This window comes from Mobula hypostoma, chromosome 14, assembly GCF_963921235.1.
Source record: "Mobula hypostoma chromosome 14, sMobHyp1.1, whole genome shotgun sequence".
NCBI lineage: Eukaryota > Metazoa > Chordata > Chondrichthyes > Myliobatiformes > Myliobatidae > Mobula > Mobula hypostoma.
The window spans coordinates 34492062-34516057 of record NC_086110.1 but is presented as its reverse complement, the minus strand read 5'-3'; the positions used below and the strand labels follow the sequence as shown (position 1 = coordinate 34516057).

The 23996-nt window shown below is 42.6% G+C and overlaps 1 protein-coding gene across 1 annotated transcript in view; it reads left to right on the top strand.

Moving 5' to 3' along the window:
- Positions 1-5223, top strand: part of lonp2 (lon peptidase 2, peroxisomal) — a 70359-nt gene extending 65136 nt beyond the window's left edge. Inside the window, exon 15 of the mRNA XM_063066924.1 lies at positions 2448-5223. Coding sequence (XP_062922994.1) covers positions 2448-2669 — 222 coding nt within the window. The 3' untranslated portion in view covers positions 2670-5223. The remainder of the gene's footprint in view (positions 1-2447) is intronic.
- Positions 5224-23996: the final 18773 nt, after the last annotated feature.

Sequence of the window (23996 nt, the reverse complement as noted above, 5' to 3'; positions counted from 1 at the left end):
CCTAGATCTACCTCCCCAAATGAGGATGATCGCAGGCAGTACCCAACAAAAAACTTCCAAGGCATTCCCCATACAACCCAACTTTCAATCTAATCTAGGGTGGCTCCCCTCCTTAAAATTTATCCTATCACTTATACTACCTTTAATATAGCATACAGGCTAAAGATGACACAGGTCAAACTAAGCATTAAAAACAAAAAAAAACACTGGGCAACTTAAACACCCGAGATATAAATCCCAAATATTTACATTTTGCTGGTTGAAAGTTTTTGTTAATCAGTTTCAGTAGCATAGCAGTTCGACCCAATCGCGTTCCACAAATTAAACTGGAAAAAATGAACAAAGGAGTGGATTATGAAAATTAACAGTTTGCCTTGGCATGAGGCCCCTTCCATGCTACATGAATAACCTTAAAAAAAAAGTCATTGCTCTTCTCGTTCTTTTTCTCCCCAGCGCAAATGGTAAAACTCTTTGGCTGCCTCTGGTGTATTGAAATAATGCTTTTTACCTTCATGCATGACCCGGAGCTGGGCAGGATACAAGAGGCCGAACCTGACCCCATTCCTGTAAAGCAGGGATTTCACCTCCTTGAAAGCTGCTCGTTTTTTACCCAGCTCCGCACTAAAATCTTCATAAAAAAACATGCGGTGTCTGCGGAAATACAGCTCCTGCTTCCATCTATTGATGATGCATTGCTTGTCTTGAAAGGAGTGAAAGCAAACCAGGAACGTTCTTGGTCTCGTTTGCTTGACTCCAGAGACACCGGATGGTTTACGTCCGACTCGGTGAGCACGCGAAAGCACGAGAGGACTTGGGAAAAAATCTGTCCCCAGCACTTCGTCAAAAAATTTGGTCATAAATTTAACAGGGTCCGAACCTTCTAAATTTTCAGGAATGCCAACCACTCTCAAATTGGATCTCCGCGACTGATTTTCGAGGTCATCTAGCTTTCCCTTCAGAACTGCGTTTTCGCTCTGCAACGCTGCAATGGCGGCTTCGGTGCTCACCAGTCAGTCACTGTAATCATTCAGGCCGTCTTCAACCCCACGAATGCGTTCGTCGTGTGACTCGTAAGCAGACATAATTTGTTCCATGGTAGCAGTCACTGGTGATAAAGCAGCTTCAAGTTCTCTTTTTAAGGCAGAATGCACCGCTTGCGTCATGTCAGTAATAAGTACTAAATGAAGCCTCTCCAGGTCATCGGGCAGCGCAGGTCCGGGTCCAGCTCCAGCAGCGTGCAATGGCGCCATTACTGTAACATCAGCCTTCTTGCTCGAGGCTTCGCTATCTTTTTCCCCAGTTTTACTTCGAAGGTACATTCTACTTGCCATTTCAATGTCCAGCTATGTCCCGCGTTGTTCACAATGGCAAATATTCAGTTATCTCGGGCATATGGCGAAGATAAACAGGTAGATTTTCAATAAAAATCGGGAGCGACACTCACACGCACTAACTCAAACCATACTCAACCCCCGGAAGTCCCACTGTGATTTTCATAGGGAATTAAATAAATATGGTGTAGATAGGACCAGAAGGTGGAACAAGAGGAGTAGCTCCATTGGAGAATTGGCACAAAGTAGAATCTGTCAAAGGCCTATTGTGATAACCATTTTATAATTGGATATTTTAGCAAAAGTAAAGGAATTCTCGAATATTTAAGTTTAATCTGATTTGATATTTAAATCACCTTTTAGTTAATTCCTGGCCAGTTATGCCAAATATCTGGTGTGTTCTACCCTGCACCTGATACTCAATTTTATTAAAGCCAATGGAATGTGACAGAACAGAACACACTTCCATTCATACAAAGCTATTTATTTGTGGTAGTTTGCTTGGCTAAAATTCGCTTCCTGTATGTACGTAATGCATTCTATCAACCTCAAATTCAAGAGTGAAGTAGGTTTGAATGGTAGTAGATGTAATCTTGTGAGTGAACCCCCCACGTTGAAGGTATCAGTGACAAGTTATTTGTGAGAATGACATGGCTGAGGAATGCCAGTTGGTAAGCAATTATGGTTGTCGTTTTCATTGTTCAAAAGGGTTCTTGTCAACTTCAATTTTAATTTAGAAAATACTTCCATTAACCTCCACTCTGCATCTTCAACTTCTACTCAGGTATTTTTCCATTTTGCTGAATCTGCTGGTTTCTCATCCACCTCAATTCTTGCAGAAATCTTAGATGCAAGACAAACAGTCTTCCCACCCAGCTCTTGTAACTCAAGGTTGACATCATGCTGCTCTACGAGTCAACCTGATCTCATTTGTTCAGTATAGCTGTATCAGTAGCTGATTAACAGATACTTGATTTGAAAACCAGTTCTCCTTCACTGAGGGGTGAAGTTATTCTTGGATTGTAGTTGAAACATTGTTTATTATTATTGTTTGTTTTATTGTCTATTATTTCATCAGTAATTCTACTGAAAATAATTGTATTTGTTTTACAATAGGTGGGTGGAATAAAAGATAAAGTTTTAGCTGCACATAGAGCCGGTCTGAAGCGAGTCATACTACCGAAGAGAAATGAGAAGGACCTTGATGAGATTCCAGCCAACATGAGAGAAGATCTAGATTTTATAACTGCTTTTTGCTTAGATGATGTACTTAATGCTGCATTTGATGGAGGATTTCCAGCAGAGTCGAGGCATAGTATTTTAAATAGTAAACTCTAAGATTATTGCCACTTAAAATTGTTGGCTTAACAGTTGATAAACGATTCTTTTATTTTAAACTACTATATAGCGGTGGTTTTCCAGCCTTTCAAAGTAAGGTGCAGTGTGGAGGCCAAATACTTATTATGAACAATACATGCTTGTGGTTAACTTTGACCTATCTAGGCATTTTGTTTTATGGTCTAGAGATAAAGAATATAAAATGGTTAAAGTTCAATTGTGCATTACATGATTTTGGCAAAATACCTAAAAGTAGTGTTATATTCTGATATCTGATTCCATAGAAGTTGTATAATTAGGAAATGTATTTTGATTTGTTTTCAGTTATACTGATGCTTCAAGAAATCATTGTACTTGTCTGTTATTCAAGATGGCTTAATTTATGCAGTGCTGGTTCCAACTGTTAATTACTATAATGTCTATAAAATCTAATCCCAATTATGCCATATTTTTCTCCAATATATTTGCATCTCTTAATTTAACATATTTCATTTTATGTTTATTTAGAGATACCATGCAGAGCAGGTCCTTAAATTCCTGAACTGTACAAACTAGTCTTTCTCCTCAATTGTGAGGAATGGAGTGGATTGGATTTATCCACCTGTGACTGATATTAACCATGTCATAAATGCAAAACCTGCTTTTCTACATGATATGCAGAAGCTAAGCCTGTGGAAAGATGTTATGAACCCACAGGAAATTGCCAAGCCACACAACCAGGTAGCAGCTGTTGTGAAGACATCATGCCATAAGGTTTATGAAATTAATTCCAGAGTGCGATCTACCTTAAAGTCCTTGTTGAATATGATACAAACAGCAGTGCAAGTGTGCTTTTACTTCCCACATACTTTCATTCTCTGTCCATTGCAGCCTAGCCTGCTACTTGTCCCTACTATTAGTGGTACTTAAAGTACAATATAATTCTAACTGCCATGTGTATACATTTAGTCTCACTCTGCCGCAGATGTTCCCTTTGTTGTCTTTATCCCTCCCTTTTCTCTTGTCATTTTCTGACAACGGCTTTCAGACCTAAAACCTGGGAATCTGGACAAATCACCACCATTGCAATGATACTGATCGTCAGTAACCTGGCAGTCAGGATTTGCCAACACGGTGTTTATTACCCAGTCTGGGTGTCATGAGAATAAATTAGTTCCAGCTTTTATCACAGTTGACTGAAATATTGACAGCTGAATTCCAATTGGGGCAAAAGTGAAAGGATTTGATGTAGTGTAACTACAAGGGACTTAGTTAAAAGTGAAAGTCAAGGTTCATTTATTATCAAAGTATGTATGCAGTAGACAACTGAGATACACCTTTTCCAGATAGCTACAAAATAACACAGAAATCACAGAACTTCGATAACATCCTCCAGAGACAAAGGGAGACCACTCAAATGCAGAGGGAGAGCAGTGAGGAGATAGGTGGTCACAAACAGACGCCTTATCCAGCACTGGTGAGCTATAGACAGCTTATCCGGTAGTGATCCGTCACAACATGGAAGAAGCAGGTAGTTAGTGCTGAACCCTTGTTCGCCTTCCGCATTCCCTTCGCCATTTCAATCTTCCTGACACTTTAATTGGCAAAATGGAGTTGAGCATGGGCTCTAAGCTTCACCACGCGGTCGGTGCTCATCTCCTGGAATGTTCTCTGAGACAGCTGAGCACTAGATCACTCAGTCGATCTTCAAACTGTAAACCGCATTTAAGATGAAGAGAAGATGTACGCGAAGTGAAATCAACAGTTTTGTGGACTACCTGGAGGACCTCACCCAAGGAATTGATGTTTGCTGGTGCCATCTTAACCACAAGACTTGTCTTCCATTTGATGTGTAATGGTTAAAGCCATATCTTACAAAAATTGTTTGTTTGTTGATGGGCAATGATCCCAGCTGCAGGGTAGTATCTGGGGCTCATTCACCATGACCTTCATTTAGTCACGGAGGTCAGCAATGAGATGTTCACCATTGATTGTGTATGAAATTCTCTGAAACTGGTAGTTCATGTCTGCAAGCAGTAAAACTAGACAGTATTCGGGCATGGGCAGATAATATAAAATATTAACCCTAACACTACAGTGATCACCTTCAACAAGCAACTACAATTATGTACCCAGCAACTGTACCAGCTAGAGTGTGTATGCTGTAGCGAGTGACTTACTGGTACCCATTCATATTTATTGTAAATAATATATACTAACAAAGTCATACATTATACTGTATTAATGGTACTTGATTTTTTTTTTCCTTATTCTTCTACACAAATACATTTTCAAATTTGAACGAAATCCAAATCCAGAAACCACTGTAAAACCATTTATTTTTGCTGATGCAGAAATAGGGTAGGTGGAGAAAAGTGAAGGGATAACAAACAATGTTTACTACTTTATTCTGGAAACAACCTTTCTCTACAATATTTGTGTCTGTTAATTTAGGATCCAACCCATGCTCCAAATGTAATTCTATGCGCTTTTTGTTTTTTCAAAAAAACATTGTAAAAAAACAAATACATTGAAAGCCTATTGGCATAGCAATACAATTTCTAAGCTTTTTTTTTACAAAAAGCAGTATACTATCAAATGATCAATTTTACCTTGATTGAAGTTCTGGGTGAAATAAAGTTTTACTTTGTACTTCAGGGCATAATCCATATCAGAAAAAAAATCCAAAGCACTAATGTTAATTATTATACAATAAAATATCAATCCTAAACCTCAAGAAAATGGCTATCATTCAACAGAAACTTAAGTGTCATAACCTGCTATATTCTTCATTTAAACCCCAATTAAAATGGTAATGAGTCTCTTCAGTCTATCACCAATACCAAATGACTTTCCAGAAACATCTGTCATGTTCTTGCATGTTCAAACTAGCTTTCTCCAGCACTTAATGGGCACCTCAATGACCATACCACTGGAACAACGATTTTTATTAACCACAGGAGTCACGCTATAATATCTCCAGCGATCCAAGAGTAGGAATGATTGAAAAGCCCATGTGCGAAGACCCTCTGCAGAGGTTTCAGGAACTAAAGATTGTATTTACAATATACAATACAGGCTCAGATTTTAACAAGGTTAAAAAATGCATTTTTTTTTGGTACACAGGGACTTGCTATCTTTGTCAACTTCTCCATGGTGTTACTTGTCAAGTTATATTTATGCTCATGAATTGCCCCATTGAAAAATCTGAAGCTATGCTGAAAAGTAAGTTTCTAAATTTGTAAACCTGGAGATAGCAGAAAAGTACAAGGAAAAGTTTCTCATGGCCAGTGCCAAGCTACCTGAGAAAGGACTGGAGTTTGGAGGCCCAATGTCTGAGAGTTAGAGCGTCTCAGCCAAGGACTGGAAGCCTGGAGGTAGCCTGTCCTGGAGTTTGAGGCCTATGCATGTGCAAGAAGGGGTGGGAAAGGGGCTCGTTTGGCTGTTGTTTTGTTCTGTTATCATTGTAGATGTTTGTGTTGTGTATTGTGCCTATGCTATGTTGGCGCCAGAGTACGTGGTGACACTTGTGGGCTGACCCAGCAATCCTTGGGTGTGTTGGTTGTTAATACAAACCACACATTTCACTGTTCTGATATATGTGTGATAATTAAATCTGAACTCAAAGGAACTCCAGCCTGGAGATGACATATACAAGCATTCAGACAATGCGTTAAAGACCTATTATTTCAAACCAATTAAGTACACATTCGTTCAGCATTGAGAGCACCTTCCTTGAGTTCAAAGTTCATCTTCAGCTATCGAACCAAATGGCCCAGATAGACAATGAGAAGCTACAGATGAAGTCTAGACATTTCAGTTCAACCTAGGTAGCTGTGTTGGTGCAGTGCCTTGCTATCCATACCAAAGAATCAATTATCTTTCGAAGAGAAGGCAGCACTGAGTGGCTATTTCATCATGCTACCTTGGTCAGTTAGTCATAGGGCTTTTACCCCAGAAAATTTCTGAGTTTATATCAGTTTGAAGACACTCACCCCCAGATTAAATGCCAGGAATAACTTCAGTTGTACTTCACAGGTACTGCATCATAAAGTTCCATTTATTTAAGGAGCATCTCAACAGCTAATAGGAATAATTCTTGTTAAGTGAGAAAACAAAGACATCACAGGAGAGTGCGCAAATCTGGCGGGAGTAGAGAATATTGGGAATGGTGAGGCTAGAGCTCTAAGACACCAGGTAAGATCATTTGATTCTAAATAATTGGTTTATTGACAGAGTTGTGAGTTGAGGTTTCAGTGAAGAGAGGCTTCACTTAGAGAAAGGACAGAAGAGCTCAAGTTCTTTTTCCCCTTCTCTTCATATCTGTTCAGGTAGGACATTGCTCCTCCCGCAGGATTGGGAATGCAGGGAGACCTCCAGCATTCCTGATCACTACTACTGCGAGAAGTGCATCCAGCTGCATCTTCCAATAAACCACGTTAAGGAGTTGGAGCTGGAAATGGATGAACTCCAGATCATTTGGGAGGTTAAAGGGGTGATAGATAGGACACAGAGTGGTAGTTACACCCATGGTGCAGTAAACTGCGTGACAATCAGTAAGATGCAGAGTATCCCTGTGGTCATCCCCCTGAAAAACAGGTATTTGGATACTGTCGGGGGGAATGGCACAGTGGTCGGGTCCCTGGCACTGAGTCTGCTGCTGTGACTCAGAAGGGTGGGGGTGTGGGGAAGAGGCACACTGTGGCGATAAGGGATTCATAATTTAGGGGACCGAACAGGTGGTTATCTAACCATATAACAGTTACAGCACAGAAACAGGCCATTTCGGCCCTTCTAGTCCATGCCAAACGCTTACTCTCACCTAGTCCCACCGACCTGCACTCAGCCCATAACCCTCCATTCCTTTCCTGTCCATATAGCTATCCAATTTTACTTTAAATGACAATATCGAACTTGTCTCTACCACTTCTGCTGGAAGCTCGTTCCACACAGCTACCACTCTGAGTGAAGAAGTTCCCCCTCATGTTACCCTAAACTTTTGCCCCCTGACTCTCAACTCACGTCCTGCTTTTATCTCCCCTACTCTCAATGGAAAAAGCCTATCCACGTCAACTCTATCTATCCCTCTCATAATTTTAAATACCTCTAAGTCCCCCCTCAACCTTCTACTCTCCAAAGAATAAAGACCCAACTTCTTCAACCTTTCTCTGTAACTTGCGTGCTGAAATCCAGGTAACATTCTATTAAATCTTCTCTGTACTCTCTCTATTTTTTGGTTCTGTGGGCGAGAACGATATTCCTGGATGTTATTTGCCTCCTGGGTGCTAGGGGCCGCGATGTCTCGGACAGAGTCCTCAGCATTCCTAAGTGGAAAGGTGAATATCCAGAAGTCGTCGTCCATGTAGGTACCAATGATGTGGGTAGGTCAAGTGACGAGGTTCTGAATAGGGAGTTCAGGGAGTTAGGTGCCTGTTAAAGGGCGGGACCTCTAGGGTTGTGACCTCAGGTTTGCTACCTGTGCCATGTGCTAGTAAAGATTATACAATTTCATATTTGTCCAAGGAGTTGGTATAGAAGGAAGGGCAGAAGATTTTAGGATCATTGGGCTTTCTTCCACTGAAGATCGGACCTATACAGAAGGGGCGGTTTGCACCTAAACTAGAGGGGGACTAATCTACCAGAAAGGTTTGTTACTGCTGCATGGTGGGGCTTAAACCAGAGTTGGAGGGGGATGGGAATTGGAGTGCCAGAACAGTTAGTGGAGAGTTTGTGGAGGCAGATGTTGCTAAGACCTCAAAGTTAAGAATCAAAAGGTTGAGCATGCTGCGACAAAATCGAGAAGAGTGAATACAGGACTGAAGGTGCTGGATCTGAATGGGCGCAGTGTACGGCATAAGGTGAGTGAATTTGCAGATTGGCAGGTATGACTGAAAGATTATAGCTGGGAGTTTAGAGTCCAAGGATATGGCTCCAGGGTGACCAGGGATGGGAGCTCAACGTTCAGGGATATTCAATATTCAGGAGGGATAGACACGAAGGAAGGGGAGGTGGGGTGGCGTTGCTGGTTAAAAAAGAGATTAACGCAATAGAAAGGAAGGACATAAGCCGGGAAGATGTGGAATCGATATGGGTAGAGCTGCGTAACACTAAGGGGCAGAAGACGCTGCTGGGAGTTGTGTACAGGCCACCTAACAGTAGTAGTGAGGTCGGAGATGGTATTAAACAGGAAATTAGAAATGTGTGCAATAAAGGAACAGCAGTTATAATGGGTGACTTCAATCTACATGTAGACTGGGTGAACCAAATTGGTAAAGGTGCTGAGGAAGAGGATTTCTTGGAATGTATGCGGGATGGTTTTTTGAACCAACATGTCGAGGAACCGACTAGAGAGCAGGCTATTCTGGACTGGGTTTTGAGCAATGAGGAAGGGTTAATTAGCGATCTTGTCGTGAGAGGCCCCTTGGGTAAGAGTGACCATAATATGGTGGAATTCTTCATTAACATGGAGAGTGACGTAGTTAATTCAGAAACAAAGGTTCTGAACTTAAAGAGGGGTAACTTTGAAGGTATGAGACATGAATTAGCTAAGATAGACTGGCAAATGACACTTCAAGGATTGACGGTGGATATGCAATGGCAGGCATTTAAAGGTTGCATGGATGAACTACAACAATTGTTCATCCCAGTTTGGCAAAAGAATAAATCAAGGAAGGTAGTGCACCCGTGGCTGACAAGAGAAATTAGGGATAGTATCAATTCCAAAGAAGTAGCATACAAATTAGCCAGAGAAAGTGGCTCACCTGAGGACTGGGAGAAATTCAGAGTTCAGCAGAGGAGGACAAAGGGCTTAATTAGGAAGGGGAAAAAAGATTATGAGAGAAAACTGGCAGAGAACATAAAAACGGACTGTAAAAGCTTTTATAGATATGTAAAAAGGAAAAGACTGATAAAGACAAATGTAGGTCCCCTGCAAACAGAAACAGGTGAATTGATTATGGGGAGCAAGGACATGGCAGACCAATTGAATAATTACTTTGGTTCTGTCTTCACTAAGGAGGACATAAATAATCTTCCAGAAATAGTAAGGGACAGAGGGTCCAGTGAGATGGAGGAACTGAGCGAAATACATGTTAGTAGGGAAGTGGTGTTAGGTAAATTGAAGGGATTGAAGGCAGATAAATCCCCAGGGCCAGATGGTCTGCATCCCAGAGTGCTTAAGGAAGTGGCCCAAGAAATAGTGGATGCATTAGTGATAATTTTTCAAAACTCGTTAGATTCTGGACTAGTTCCTGAGGATTGGAGGGTGGCTAATGTAACCCCACTTTTTAAAAAAGGAGGGAGAGAGAAACCGGGGAATTATAGGCCGGTTAGCCTAACGTCGGTGGTGGGGAAACTGCTGGAGTCAGTTATCAAGGATGTGATAACAGCACATTTGGAAAGCGGTGAAATGATCGGACAAAGTCAGCATGGATTTGTGAAAGGAAAATCATGTCTGACGAATCTCATAGAATTTTTTGAGGATGTAACTAGTAGAGTGGATAGGGGAGAACCAGTGGATGTGGTATATTTGGATTTTCAAAAGGCTTTTGACAAGGTCCCACACAGGAGATTAGTGTGCAGACTTAAAGCACATGGTATTGGGGGTAAGGTATTGGTGTGGGTGGAGAATTGGTTAGCAGACAGGAAGCAAAGAGTGGGAATAAACGGGACCTTTTCAGAATGGCAGGCGGTGACTAGTGGGGTACCGCAAGGCTCAGTGCTGGGACCCCAGTTGTTTACAATATATATTAATGACTTGGATGAGGGAATTAAATGCAGCATCTCCAAGTTTGCGGATGACACGAAGCTGGGTGGCAGTGTTAGCAGTGAGGAGGATGCTAAGAGGATGCAGGGTGACTTGGATAGGTTGGGTGAGTGGGCAAACTCATGGCAGATGCAATTTAATGTGGATAAATGTGAAGTTATCCACTTTGGTGGCAAAAATAGGAAAACAGATTATTATCTGAATGGTGGCCGATTAGGAAAAGGGGAGGTGCAACGAGACCTGGGTGTCATTATACACCAGTCATTGAAAGTGGGCATGCAGGTACAGCAGGCGGTGAAAAAGGCGAACGGTATGCTGGCATTTATAGCGAGAGGATTCGAGTACAGGAGCAGGGAGGTACTACTGCAGTTGTACAAGGCCTTGGTGAGACCACACCTGGAGTATTGTGTGCAGTTTTGGTCCCCTAATCTGAGGAAAGACATCCTTGCCATAGAGGGAGTACAAAGAAGGTTCACCAGATTGATTCCTGGGATGGCAGGTCTTTCATATGAAGAAAGACTGGATGAACTGGGCTTGTACTCGTTGGAATTTAGAAGATTGAGGGGGGATCTGATTGAAACGTATAAGATCCTAAAGGGATTGGACAGGCTAGATGCGGGAAGATTGTTCCCGATGTTGGGGAGGTCTAGAACGAGGGGTCACAGTTTGAGGATAGAGGGGAAGCCTTTTAGGACCGACGTTAGGAAAAACTTCTTCACACAGAGAGTGGTGAATCTGTGGAATTCTCTGCCACAGCAAACTGTTGAGGCCAGTTCATTAGCTATGTTTAAAAGGAAGTTAGATATGGCCCTTGTGGCTACAGGGGTCACGGGGTATGGAGGGAAGGCTGGGTTCTGAGTTGGATGATCAGCCATGATCATAATAAATGGCGGTGCAGGCTCGAAGGGCCGAATGGCCTACTCCTGCACCTATTTTCTATGTTTCTATGTTTCTATGATATAGTCAGTCATACTTTATTGATCCCGGGGGAAATTGGTTTTTGTTACAGTTGCACCATAAATAAATAGTAATAAACCATAAATAAACAGTAATATGTAAATTATGCCAGGAAATAAGTCCAGGACCAGCCTATTGGCTCAGGCTGTCTGATCCTCCAAGGGAGGAGTTGTAAAGTTTGATGGCCACAGGCAGGAATGACTTCCTATGACACTCAGTGTTGTGTCTCGGTGGAATGAGTCTCTGGCTGAAAGTACTCCTGTGCCCAACCAGTACATTATGTAGTGGATGGGAGACATTGTCCAAGATGGCATGCAACTTGGACAGCGTCCTCTTTTCAGACACCACCGTCAGAGAGTCCAGTTCCATCCGCACAGCATCACTGACCTTATGAATGAGTTTGTTGATTCTGTTGGCGTCTGCTACCCTCAGCCTGCAGCCCCAGCACACCAAACATGATAGCACTGGCCACCACAGACTCGTAGAACATCCTCAGCATCGTCCGACAGATGTTAAAGGACCACAGTCTCCTCAGGAAATAGAGACAGCTCTGACCCTTCTTGTAGACAGCCTCAGTGTTCTTTGACCAGTCCAGTTTATTGTCAATTCGTATCCCCAAGTATTTGTAATCCTCCACCATGTCCAGACTGACCCCCTGGATGGAAAAAGGGGTCACCGGTGCCTTAGCTCTCCTCAGGTCTACCACCAGCTCCTTAGTCTTTTTCACATTAAGCTGCAGATAATTTTGCTCACACCGTGTGACAAAGTTTCCTACCGTAGCCCTGTACTCAGCCTTCTCTCCCTTGCTGATGCATCCAACTATGGCAGAGTCATCAGAAAACTTCTGAAGATGACAAGACTCTGTGCAGTAGTTGAAGTCCGAGGTGTAAATGGTGAAGAGAAAGGGAGACAAGACAGCCCCCTGTGGAGCCCCGGTGCTGCTGATCACTCTGTCAGACACACAGTGTTGGAAGCACACGTACTGTGGTCTGCCAGTCAGGTAATCAAGAATCTATTACACCAGGAAAGCAACCACCTCCATCGCTGTGAGCTCCTCCCCCAGCAGAGCAGGGCGGATGGTGTTGAATGCACTGGAGAAGTCAAAAATCATGACCCTCCCTGGCTTGTCCAGGTGGGCGTAGACACGGTTCAGCAGGTAGACGATGGCATCCTGGACTCCTAGTTGGGGCTGGTAGGCGAACTGGAGGGGATCTAAGTGTGGCCTAACCATAGGCCGGAGCAGCTCCAGAACAAGTCTCTGAACAAGTTCCAGAACAAGTTTCGTTATCCGTTGTATCGAAAGGATAGGCAGATGGGATGGTGTCACCCTGTTGTTAAAAAAAAACCAAATTATTAGAAAGAGGGCCAGAAGGTGTTGAATCATTGTGGATAGAGCTAAGGAACCGCAAGGGTAAAAATACCCTGATGGGAGCTGTATTAAGGATGTGGCCTACAAATTACAACAGGTGATAGAAAACGCATGCCAAAGGGGCAATGTTACAGAAGTCACAGGGGACTTAAATATGCAGGTAGATTGGGAAAATCAGGTTGGCGCTGGATTTCAGTAGGGGTAACTCTAGAGCGCCTACGAGCAGCTAGTGAGGGAGCCTGTTGAACCCACTAGTGGATCAGCTAGTCTGGATTGGGTGTAGCTAAGTCATCTGGACCAGGTGGTGTACACCCCAGAGATCAGAAAGGGGTGGCTGAAGAGATCATGGCAGCATCTTTCAAGAATCAATAAATTTCTTGAGTGGTTCTGGAAGACTGGAAAATTGCAAATGTCACTCTAAGAAGGCTGAGAACCAGAAGAAACTAAACTACAGGCCAGTTAGCCTGACCCCAGTGGTTGGAAAGACGTTGGAGTCAATTATTAAGGTTGGGGTTTCAGGATACTTGGAGGCATATGATAAATTAGATTGTAGTTAGCGTGGTTTCCTCAAGGGAAAAATCTTGCCTGACAAATCTCTTAGAAACATAGAAAATAGGTGCAGGAGTAGGCCATTCGGCCCTTCGAGCCTGCACCGCCATTCAGTATGATCATGGCTGATCATCCAACTCAGAACCCTGTACCAGCCTTCTCTCCATACCCCCTGACCCCCGTAGCCACAAGGGCCATATCTAACTCCCTCTTAAATATAGCCAATGAACTGGCCTCAACTGTTTCCTGTGGCAGAGAATTCCACAGATTCATCACTCTCTGTGTGAAGAAGTTTTTCCTAATCTCGGTCCTAAAAGGCTTCCCCTTTATCCTCAAACTGTGACCCCTCGTTCTGGACTTCCCCAACATCGGGAACAATCTTCCTGCATCTAGCCTCTCCAATCCCTTTAGGATTTTATACATTTCAATCAGATCCCCCCTCAATCATCTAAATTCCAACGATTATAATCCAGTCTTTCATCATATGAAAGTCCTGCCATCGCAGGAATCAATCTGGTGAACCTTCTTTGTACTCCCTCTATGGCAAGGATGTCTTTCCTCAGATTAGGGGACCAAAACTGCACACAATACTCCAGGTGTGGTCTCACCAAGGCCTTGTACAACTGCAGTAGTACCTTCCTGCTCCTGTACTCGAATCCTCTTGCTATAAATGCCAGCATACCATTCGCCTTTTTCACCGCCTGCTGTACCTGCATGCCCACTTTCAATGACTGGTGTATAATGACACCCAGGTCTAGTGGCACCTCCCCTTTTCCTAATCGGCCACCATTCAGATAATAATCTGTTTTCCTGTTTTTGCCACCAAAGTGGATAACTTCACTTTTATCCACATTAAATTGCATCTGCCATGAATTTGCCCACTCACCTAACCTATCCAAGTCATCCTGCATCCTCTTAGCATCCTCCTCACAGCTAACACTGCCGCCCAGCTTCGTGTCATCCGCAAACTTGGAGATGCTGCATTTAATTCCCTCATCCAAGTCATTAATATATATTGTAAACAACTGGGGTCCCAGCACTGAGCCTTGCGGTACCCCACTAGTCATTGCCTGCCATTCTGAAAAGGTCCCATTTATTCCCACTCTTTGCTTCCTGTCTGCTAACCAATTCTCTATCCACATCAATACCTTACCCCCAATACCGTGTGCTTTAAGTTTGCACACTAATCTCCTGTGTGGGACCTTGTCAAAAGCCTTTTGAAAATCCAAATATACCACATCCACTGGTTCTCCCCTATGCACTCTACTAGTTACATCCTCAAAAAATTCTATGAGATTCGTCAGACATCCTTTCACAAATCCATGCTGACTTTGTCCGATGATTTCACCGCTTTCCAAATGTGCTGTTATCACATCTTTGATAACTGACTCTAGCAGTTTCCCCACCACCGAGTAACAAGCAGGATAGACAAAGGAGAACTGGTTGATTTGTACTGGATTTTCGGAAGGCCTGTGACAAGGTGGAACATAAGGCTGCATGACAAGCTACGAGCTCATGGTATTACAGTAAAGTTTCTAGCATGGATAAAGCAGTGGCTGATTGGCAGGAGGCAAAGCATGGGAATAAAGGGAGCTTTTTCTGACTGGCTGCCGGTGACTAGTGGTGTCCCACAGGGGCCTGTGTTGGGACCGATTTTTTTTACATGTCAATGTTTTGGATGATTGAATTGATGGCTTTGTTGAAGATATGAAGACTGGTGGAGGGAGTAGAGGCTACAGAAAGATTCAGATTTTTAGGGTATGAGAAATAGCAGATGGAATAGTGGCAGGAAATGTATGGTATGTATGTTAGTAGAAGAAGGGAAAGAAATGATCATTTTCTAAATGGAAAAAGAATACAAAAACTGAGAAGCAAAGGGACTTGGGAGTCCTTGTGCAGGATTCCCTAAAGGTTAATTTTCAGGTTGAGTCTGTGGGGAGGAAGACAAATGCAGTCTTAACATTCATTTCAAGAGGACTAGAATACAAAAGCAAGGCTGTATTGTGTTGAGGCTTTATAAAGCACTGAGGCCGCACTATAGGTTTGGGTCCCTTATCTTAGGAAGTGCTGAAGTGGAGAGGGTTCAAAGGAGGTTCACAAAAATGATTCCAGGATTGAATGGCTTGTCATATTACAGACATTGGATGGCTCTGGGCCTGTATTCACTGGGATTCAGAGAATGAGGGTGACCTCATTGAAACTTATCGAATGGTGAAAGGTCTTGACAGAGTGGATGTGAAGAACAATACAGCCTCAGAATAGAGGTGCATCCTTTCAGAAACGATGAGGAAGAATTGCTTTAGCTATTTGTTGCCACTGGCAAATGTGGAGGTTAAGTCTGGCTAAAAATGTATCACCCATGATTAACCGGTGGAGCAGCCTCAAATTGGCCAAAAGGCCTAATTCTGCTCCTATATGTTATGGTCTTATTATAGACCTCATGCTTCCCACTCTTCCCCTTTTCCCCAACCATGATTCTCCTCTCCCTGGTCCTCTTCCCGCTTAGTCCACAATAGAAACCCATATCAGGATCAGGTGTATCATCACTTATGAAAATTATTTTTTTTTTGGTGGTATCATGCAATATAGGATTACTAGTCGGGTACCGCAAGGCTCAGTGCTGGGACGCCAGTTGTTTACAATATATATTAATGACTTGGATGAGGGAATTAAATGCAGCATCTCCAAGTTTGCGGATGACACGAAGCTGGGTGGCAGTGTTAGCAGTGAGGAGGATGCTAAGAGGATGCAGGGTGACTTGGATAGGTTGGGTGAGTGGGCAAACTCATGGCAGATGCAATTTAATGTGGATAAATGTGAAGTTTTCCACTTTGGTGGCAAAAATAGGAAAACAGATTATTATCTGAATGGTGGCCGATTAGGAAAAGGGGAGGTGCAACGAGACCTGGGTGTCATTATACACCAGTCATTGAAAGTGGGCATGCAGGTACAGCAGGCAGTGAAAAAGGCGAATGGTATGCTGGCATTTATAGCGAGAGGATTCGAGTACAGGAGCAGGGAGGTACTACTGCAGTTGTACAAGGCCTTGGTGAGACCACACCTGGAGTGTTGTGTGCAGTTTTGGTCCCCTAATCTGAGGAAAGACATCTTTGCCATTGAGGGAGTACAAAGAAGGTTCACCAGATTGATTCCTGCGATGGCAGGACTTTTATATGAAGAAAGACTGGATGAACTGGGCTTGTACTCGTTGGAATTTAGAAGATTGAGGGGGGATCTGATTGAAAAGTATAAGATCCTAAAGGGATTGGACAGGCTAGATGCAGGAAGATTGTTCCCGATGTTGGGGAAGTCCAGAATGAGGGGTCACAGTTTGAGGATAGAGGGGAAGCCTTTTAGGACAGAGATTAGGAAAAACTTCTTCACACAGAGAGTGGTGAATCTGTGGAATTCTCTGCCACAGGAAACTGTTGAGGCCAGTTCATTGGCTATGTTTAAGAGGGAGTTAGATATGGCCCTTGTGGCTACGGGGGTCGGGGGTATGGAGGGAAGGCTGGGGCGGGGTTCTGAGTTGGAGGATCAGCCATGATCATAATAAATGGCGGTGCAGGCTCGAAGGGCCGAATGGCCTACTCCTGCACCTATTTTCTATGTTTCTATATTTCTATAGTCCTGTGCAAAAGATTCTGTAAATGGAAACAATAGTTATATGTGTTTATCATGATAATCACCCTATTGCAATTCCACCTTGACCACTTAGGCTGGCATATGATGGTCTAGCATTAAAGCTATGGCTGCATTCTGGTTAGTGGAAGACTACTTCCTCTCCCTTAGAAAAAAAATCAGCATATCTCTAGCATTCCAGAAACACTTGCTCTGAAGCCAGTTTCATAGTTTTGTCCTGGCCTTAGCTGCACACTGATTTGGGCCATTCATTAGCTTGTTGGCCAAGAGATATTAAGAGAATTTTAGAAGTGGTGGATGAGTGAGGAAAGGAAGGTGATGACCTCATTACAACTCACTCATTCACACATTTCAACCTAGAGATCAATTTGAAATGCATTTAATTACCATTCCGACAATGTGTTTTCTGATACAATGCTCAGATTTAACTGGTGAGAGCAAAATAATTGTGAAGACATCTCTGCTCTTGGCATACAGCATCGTTCATGCAAGAGTCATACTGTGTGTAGCACAAATGGATAAAATTGGCTTTTTTGCATTATAGTTTCCAATGAGTGACATATCCATTGGATAGTGTTGATTTCCATTGCTGCTTAATGAAAGCATGAAGCTTCTCCTTAGTGGCATATCTGTGGTCTTAAGGCTCCAACTACACAATCCATTTGGCAAATCAACCCATCAGTCCAATCAGTAGGAGACCAGACACATTCTGAAGCTGGATTGTTACAAGTTGCTGGTTCTGCATAATTCTCCTGAAGAGCTTGGACTTTATCTCCAGCATGCCAGACAAAACACCGATCATCTTGCTGCATCATTTTATTTAGTTTAGTCCTCATCCAAGATTATCTGGAGCAGAGAAGAATGTCAGGTAAAAAGTTCAGCCCATGGTACTCAACTTTTTTTTTGCTTATGCTCCTCTTCTCTCCCCCTCCCCCAACTTAGTTTCCATCAGTTCCTAAAGTTTTCTTAGGTCAATAGTACTAGTTATTCTAATATGCATGTTTTAGCAGTTTATAGGTACAGTATCATGCAAAGGTTTGGGCTCCCCTGGTAAAATTTCTGTTACTGTGAGTGGCTAAGCGAGTAAAAGATGACATAATTGCCAAAAGGCATAAAGTTAAAGATGACACATTTCTTTAATATTTTAAGATGACTTTTATTTCCATCTTTTACAGTTTCAAAATAACAAAAAAGGAAAAGGGCCCAAAGCAAAAGAGTTTGGGCACGCTGCATGTTTGGTACTTAGTAACACCCCCTTTGGCAAGTTTACAAGCTGTGATACGTTTTCTGTAGCCAGCTAAGTCTTTCAATTCTTGTTGGGGGCGATTTTCACCCATTCTTCCTTGCAAAAGGCTTCTAGTTCTGTGAGATTCTTGGACCATCTTGCAAGCACTGCTCTTTTGAGGTCTATCCGCAGATTTTTGATGATGTTTAGGTCGGGGATTGTGAGGGCCATGGCATAACCTTCAGCTTCCACCTCTTGAGGTAGTCCATTGTGGATCTTGAGGTGTGTTTAGGATCATTATCCTGTTGTAGAAGCCATCTTCTTTTCATCCTCAGCTTCCCCCCCCCCCCCCCCAAGACAGTGTGAGGTTTGCTTCCAGAATTTGCTAGTATTCAATTGCATTCATTCTTCCCTCTACCAGTATATGTTCCCCATGCCACTGGCTGCAACACAAGCCCAAAGCATGATCGATCCACCCCTATGCTTAACAGGTGGAGAGGTGTTCTTTTCATGAAATTCTGCACCTTTTTCTCCAAATGTACCTTTGCTCATTGTCGCTGAAAAGTTCTATTTTAACTTCCAAGATGCATCAGGCTTGATTACATGTTCCTTTGCAGACTTCTGCCACTGAATTTTGTGGTGAGGACGCAGGAAAAGTCTTCTTCTGATGACCCTTACATGAAGGTCATATTTGTGCACGAGTTGCTGCACAGTAGAACAGTTCACCACCATTCCAGAGTCTGCTAAACCTTCCTGAAGATCCTCTGCAGTCAAACGGGGGTTTTGATTTACCTTTCCAACAATCCTACGAGCAATTCTATCTGAAAGTTTTCTCGGTCTCCCAGACCTCAATTTGACCTCCACCGTTCCTGTTAACTGCCATTTCTTAATTACATCACAAACTGAGGAAATGATTACCTGAAAACGCTTTGCTATTTTCTCATAGCCTTCTCCTGCTTTGTGGGCATCATTTATTTTAATTTTCAGAGTGCTAGGCAGCTGCTTAGAGGAGCCCTCTTCTTGAGTCAGGGTATTTATAAAGCTTTGAAATTTGCATCACCTGGCCTTTCCTAACCATGATTGTGAACAAGCCATATCCCTAACAAGCAAATTAAGGTCTGAGACCTTGGTAAAAGTCATCTGAGAGCTCAAATCTCTTGGGGTGCCCAAACTTTTGCATGCCACTGTACATATTAAATGTTTTACAGGTGTATATTAAAAAAGAACCATATCCAAGCTCTGAATAGGATACTTCATCTATTATTCCAATCAGCAATGAAAAAGTGTGCAATATTGTTACAAAGACGAGAAAATCTGGAGACACTGGAAATCCAAGCAACACGCAAAATGCTGGAGGAACTATGGCAGCATCTAATTGCGGGGGGGGGGGGGGCGGGGAGCAAAAAGAGTACAAGTCAACATTTCAGGACAAGACCCTTCAGCAGGAGTTACCAAGTCCTGCTGAAGGGTCTTGCCCAAAATGTCAACTGCTGAGTTAGTTCCTCTAGCATTTTGTACCCGCGTTGCTTAACATTGTTACTTCGGGTATTTAGCGAGATCCTTGCGACTGATGCTAACTACCAAGTTTTTGAATAACTGATTGCAACGTGGTTAAAAATAATTGAAGATCACCTCTTTTCACAAAACCAAAATGATTATGAGCTTTTGATAGCAGGTGAAGAGCTCAACTAAGACCACATCCAATTAGATAAGAGTGGGAAATCCAGTTAAAAACAACGTTGCTTTCTCCCAGAGCTGTGAAACCTTATTTTGAATATCACTAGCTATGCTATCCAGAAATCTTGCTTACTACACTTTGCTTGAGCTGTTATATCATTGAGCTCAGTATGACATTTTTGCAATGTGATGTCAACACATACATTCACCCCAGGTGGATTCACCACCCAATCAGAAACACATCTCCAACAGGTCCACATCATTTTGCAGTTGTTTCAAATGATCAAAATATGCAATCAGCTCATCATTTTGCAATCCCACTTTAAGAGTGCCAGTGAAGGAATTCACATAAACTTTCAACATCCAATATTCCTGCTGAAAAGTAAACTTTCAAAAGGAAAGCAGTAAAACTCTTGATTTCAATACAAGATTCTATTTTTTCCTTGCAACTGCTTGTTTAATAGATTCAGTTTTTCAAATATATCTGACAGGTAAAATATAGAACATAGATTAGTACAGCACAGTACAGGCCCTTCGGCCCACGATGTTGTGCCAACCCTTAAACCCTGCCTCCCATATAACCCCCCACCTTAAATTCCTCCATATACCTGCCTAGTAGTCTCTTAAATTTCACTAGTTGATCTGCCCCCAGCAGTGACTCAGGCAGTGCATTCCACGCACCAACCACTCTGAGTAAAAAACCTTCCTCTAATATCCCCCTTGAACTTCCCACCCCTTACCTTAAAGCCATGTCCTCTTGTATTGAGCAGTGATGCCCTGGGGAGGAAGCGCTGGCTATCTACTCTATTTATTCCTCTTATTATCTTGTACACCTCTATCATGTCTCCTCTCATCCTCCTCCTCTCCAAAGAGTAAAGCCCTAGTTCCCTTAATCTCTGATCACAATGCATACTCTCTAAACCAGGCAGCATCCTGGTAAATCTCCTTTGTACCCTTTCCAATGATTTGACATCCTTCCTATAGTCAGGCGACCAGAACTGGACACAGTACTCCAAGTGTGGCCTTTTATAGAGTTTTATAGAGCTGCATCATTACCCCGCGACTTTTAAACTCTGTCCCTCGACTTATGAAAGCTAACACTCCATAAGCTTTAAGCAACGCACGTAAAAGTTTCTAGTGAACGCAGCAGGCCAGGCAGCATCTCTAGGAAGAGGTGCAGTTAATGTTTCGGGCCAAGACCCTTCGTCAGGACTAACTGAAAGAAGTGCTAGTAAGAGATTTGAAAGTGGGAGGGGGAGGGGAGATCCGAAATGATAGAAGACAGGAGGGGGAGGGAGGGAGCCAAGAGCTGGACAGGTGATTGGCAAAAGGGATATGAGAGGATCATGGGACAGGAGGCCTAGGGAGAAAGGGGGAATCAGAGGATGGGCAACGGTTATAGTGAGGGGGACAGAGGGAGAAAAAGAATGTGTATATATAAATAAATAAATAACGGATGGAGTACCAGGGGAAGGTGGGGCATTAGCAGAAGTTTGAGAAGTCAATGTTCATGACATAAGCTTTCATAAGCTCCATAAGCTTTCTCAACTACCCTATCTACCTGGGAGGCAACTTTCAGGAATCTGTGGACATATACCCCCAGATCCCTCTGCTCACTACCAAGTATCCTGCCATTTACTTTGTACTCTGCCTTGGAGTTTGTCCTTCCAAAGTGTACCACCTCACACTTGTCCGGGTTGAACTCCATCTGCCACTTCTGCATCCTATCAATGTCTCTCTGCAATATTCGACAATCCTTTACACTGCCCACACCACCACCAACCTTTGTGTCATCCGCAAACTTGCCAACCCACCCTTCTACCCCCACATCCAGGTCGTTAATAAAAAAATAAAAAAAATCACAAAAAGTAGAGGTCCCAGAACAGATCCTTGTGGGACACCACTAGTCACAAACCTCCAATCTGAATGTACTCCCTCCACCACCACCCTCTGCCTTCTGCAGGCAAGCCAATTCTGAATCCACCTGGCCAAACTTCCCTAGATCCCATGTCTTCTGACTTTCTGAATAAGCCTAGCATGTGGAACCTTGTCAAATGCCTCACTAAAATCCATGTAGATCACATCCACTACACTGCCCTTATCTATATGCCTGGCCACCTCCTCAAAGAACTCTATCAGGCTTGTTAGACACGATCTGCCCTTCACAAAGCCATGCTGACTGTCCCTGATCAGACTATGATTCTCTAAATGCCCATAGATCCCATCTCCAAGAATCTTTTCCAACAGCTTTCCCACCACAGACATTAGGCTCACTGGTCTATAATTACCCAGACTATCCCTACTACCTTTTTTGAACAAGGGGATAATATTCATCTCCCTCCAATCCTCCGGTACCATTCCCATGGACAACAAGGACATGAAGATCCTAGCCAGAAGCTCAGCAATCTCTTCCCTCACCTCGTGGAGCAGCCTGTGGAGTATTCCATCAGGCCCCAGCAACTTATCTGTCCTAATGTATTTTAACAACTAACACCTCCTCTCCCTTTATATCAACATGCTCCAGAACATCAACCTCACTCATATTGTCCTCAACATCATCAAGTTCCCTCTCATTGGTGAATACCGAAGAGAAGTATTCATTGAGGACCTTGCTCACTTCCACAGCCTCCAGGCACACCTTCCGAAGACTTAGCAACAACAATTTGTTTTCCAAGTGATAAGCAGATTGGAAAAGATACAATACTATCCCAAAGGGCAAAGTAACAGAGACATTTACCTTTTAATACCTTATTGGACCTCTAGGCGTTCAAAATCTTTAGTTTTCCTCAGTTATCAAAAAGACAATCTTGAAGTACAATTGATTTGATGAAGTCAATAAGTCATTATTACAGCAGCATACATACTTGTTGATTGGGTGGGGCAGTCTGTAATTTGTGACTTGGAGGTGGATGCAGAATGGTCTCAGCAGGGTGTGAACAGTAATTTGTACATGGTGAAGCAGAGATAACAATTGATGTAATGCACCCCCACCCCCATACAGACCAAACTGGTTTGCGGCCTCATTTGCAATATCTAGTACATTCTCCCCCATTCATTTCATTCAGGGTTTCAATTATGTACAAATTAATTTTATGTATTTTAGTAATATTTCAAAGCAGTGAACTTGTGGCCCATTCAGAAACTCCAGTGACCCCCAAACACTTGTGGTCCCTACAAAATCAAACATGACCTGGGGGTGGGTCCATGTGGCCCATATTGAGAAACCCATTCCCCTCCATGGTGCCACAACAGTACAAGTGGTAAACTTATTGTTGATGGATTCAAAGGATATAACTAAAAGGGTCCATTCCCTAATGCACAGTCTTGTCCCCATTCAAATACTAGGGAGACATGGGTGGTTCTGTGTGGGGTTGAAATACAGATGCAGTCCAAGAACTGTACAGGTACCTAAGACAGTATGAAAAGGACTGTCTATGGCCAAGTGGCACCTGTCATGTTAAATTCAATACAGCTCATTTGCATATCTACAAAAATCATGGAATTTAACCCAATGTTTAACCCAATTGTTTATTCTTGCCTGTGGATGTGACTATACCATCGGCAATTTCAAACTGGTCTCAGAGCTCTGGTATCTTAGTTTCTTTGTCTGCCTTTGAGCTCTCAAGCTCTCCAGGCAGCTTTCAATGCTGTCATCTGGTTACCAAAAAAAAAAGTATGCATCTTTAAAAATTACATCCTTTTGATTTGTTGAACAGCAAAAAGGCAGTGGCTAAATCGAATTTAATGTGATCCCATTTTTTCCTGATGGAAAATATACCAACACTACCTCATTTATTATTGATCAATTTCACAATTTCCTGGCAGCAGAGTACCACCTTATTTGGCACAAGTGCAATAAAAATGAAATCTATTTTCTCAAAAAGTACATAACTAGTGTCCTTTATGCATTTTAAAGATAGAAATGTATAGGTGAAAAACTAAGGAAATTTCGGGCACACCTCTGAAACTTCTGGTTAAACTGGCAGTGGCTACTAGGTTTTATTTTATTGAGTACTGGTACAACATTAAGTTCATAAAACATCTAATGGAAAATGGCATAGGTTTAAGTTCTCTTTTACCTAGTTGGAGAACACCCATGAAAAGTCAAAATCCTCAATCTGCTATGGTTTCCTTAAAAAGGTACACCTATTAAGCTTGAAATTC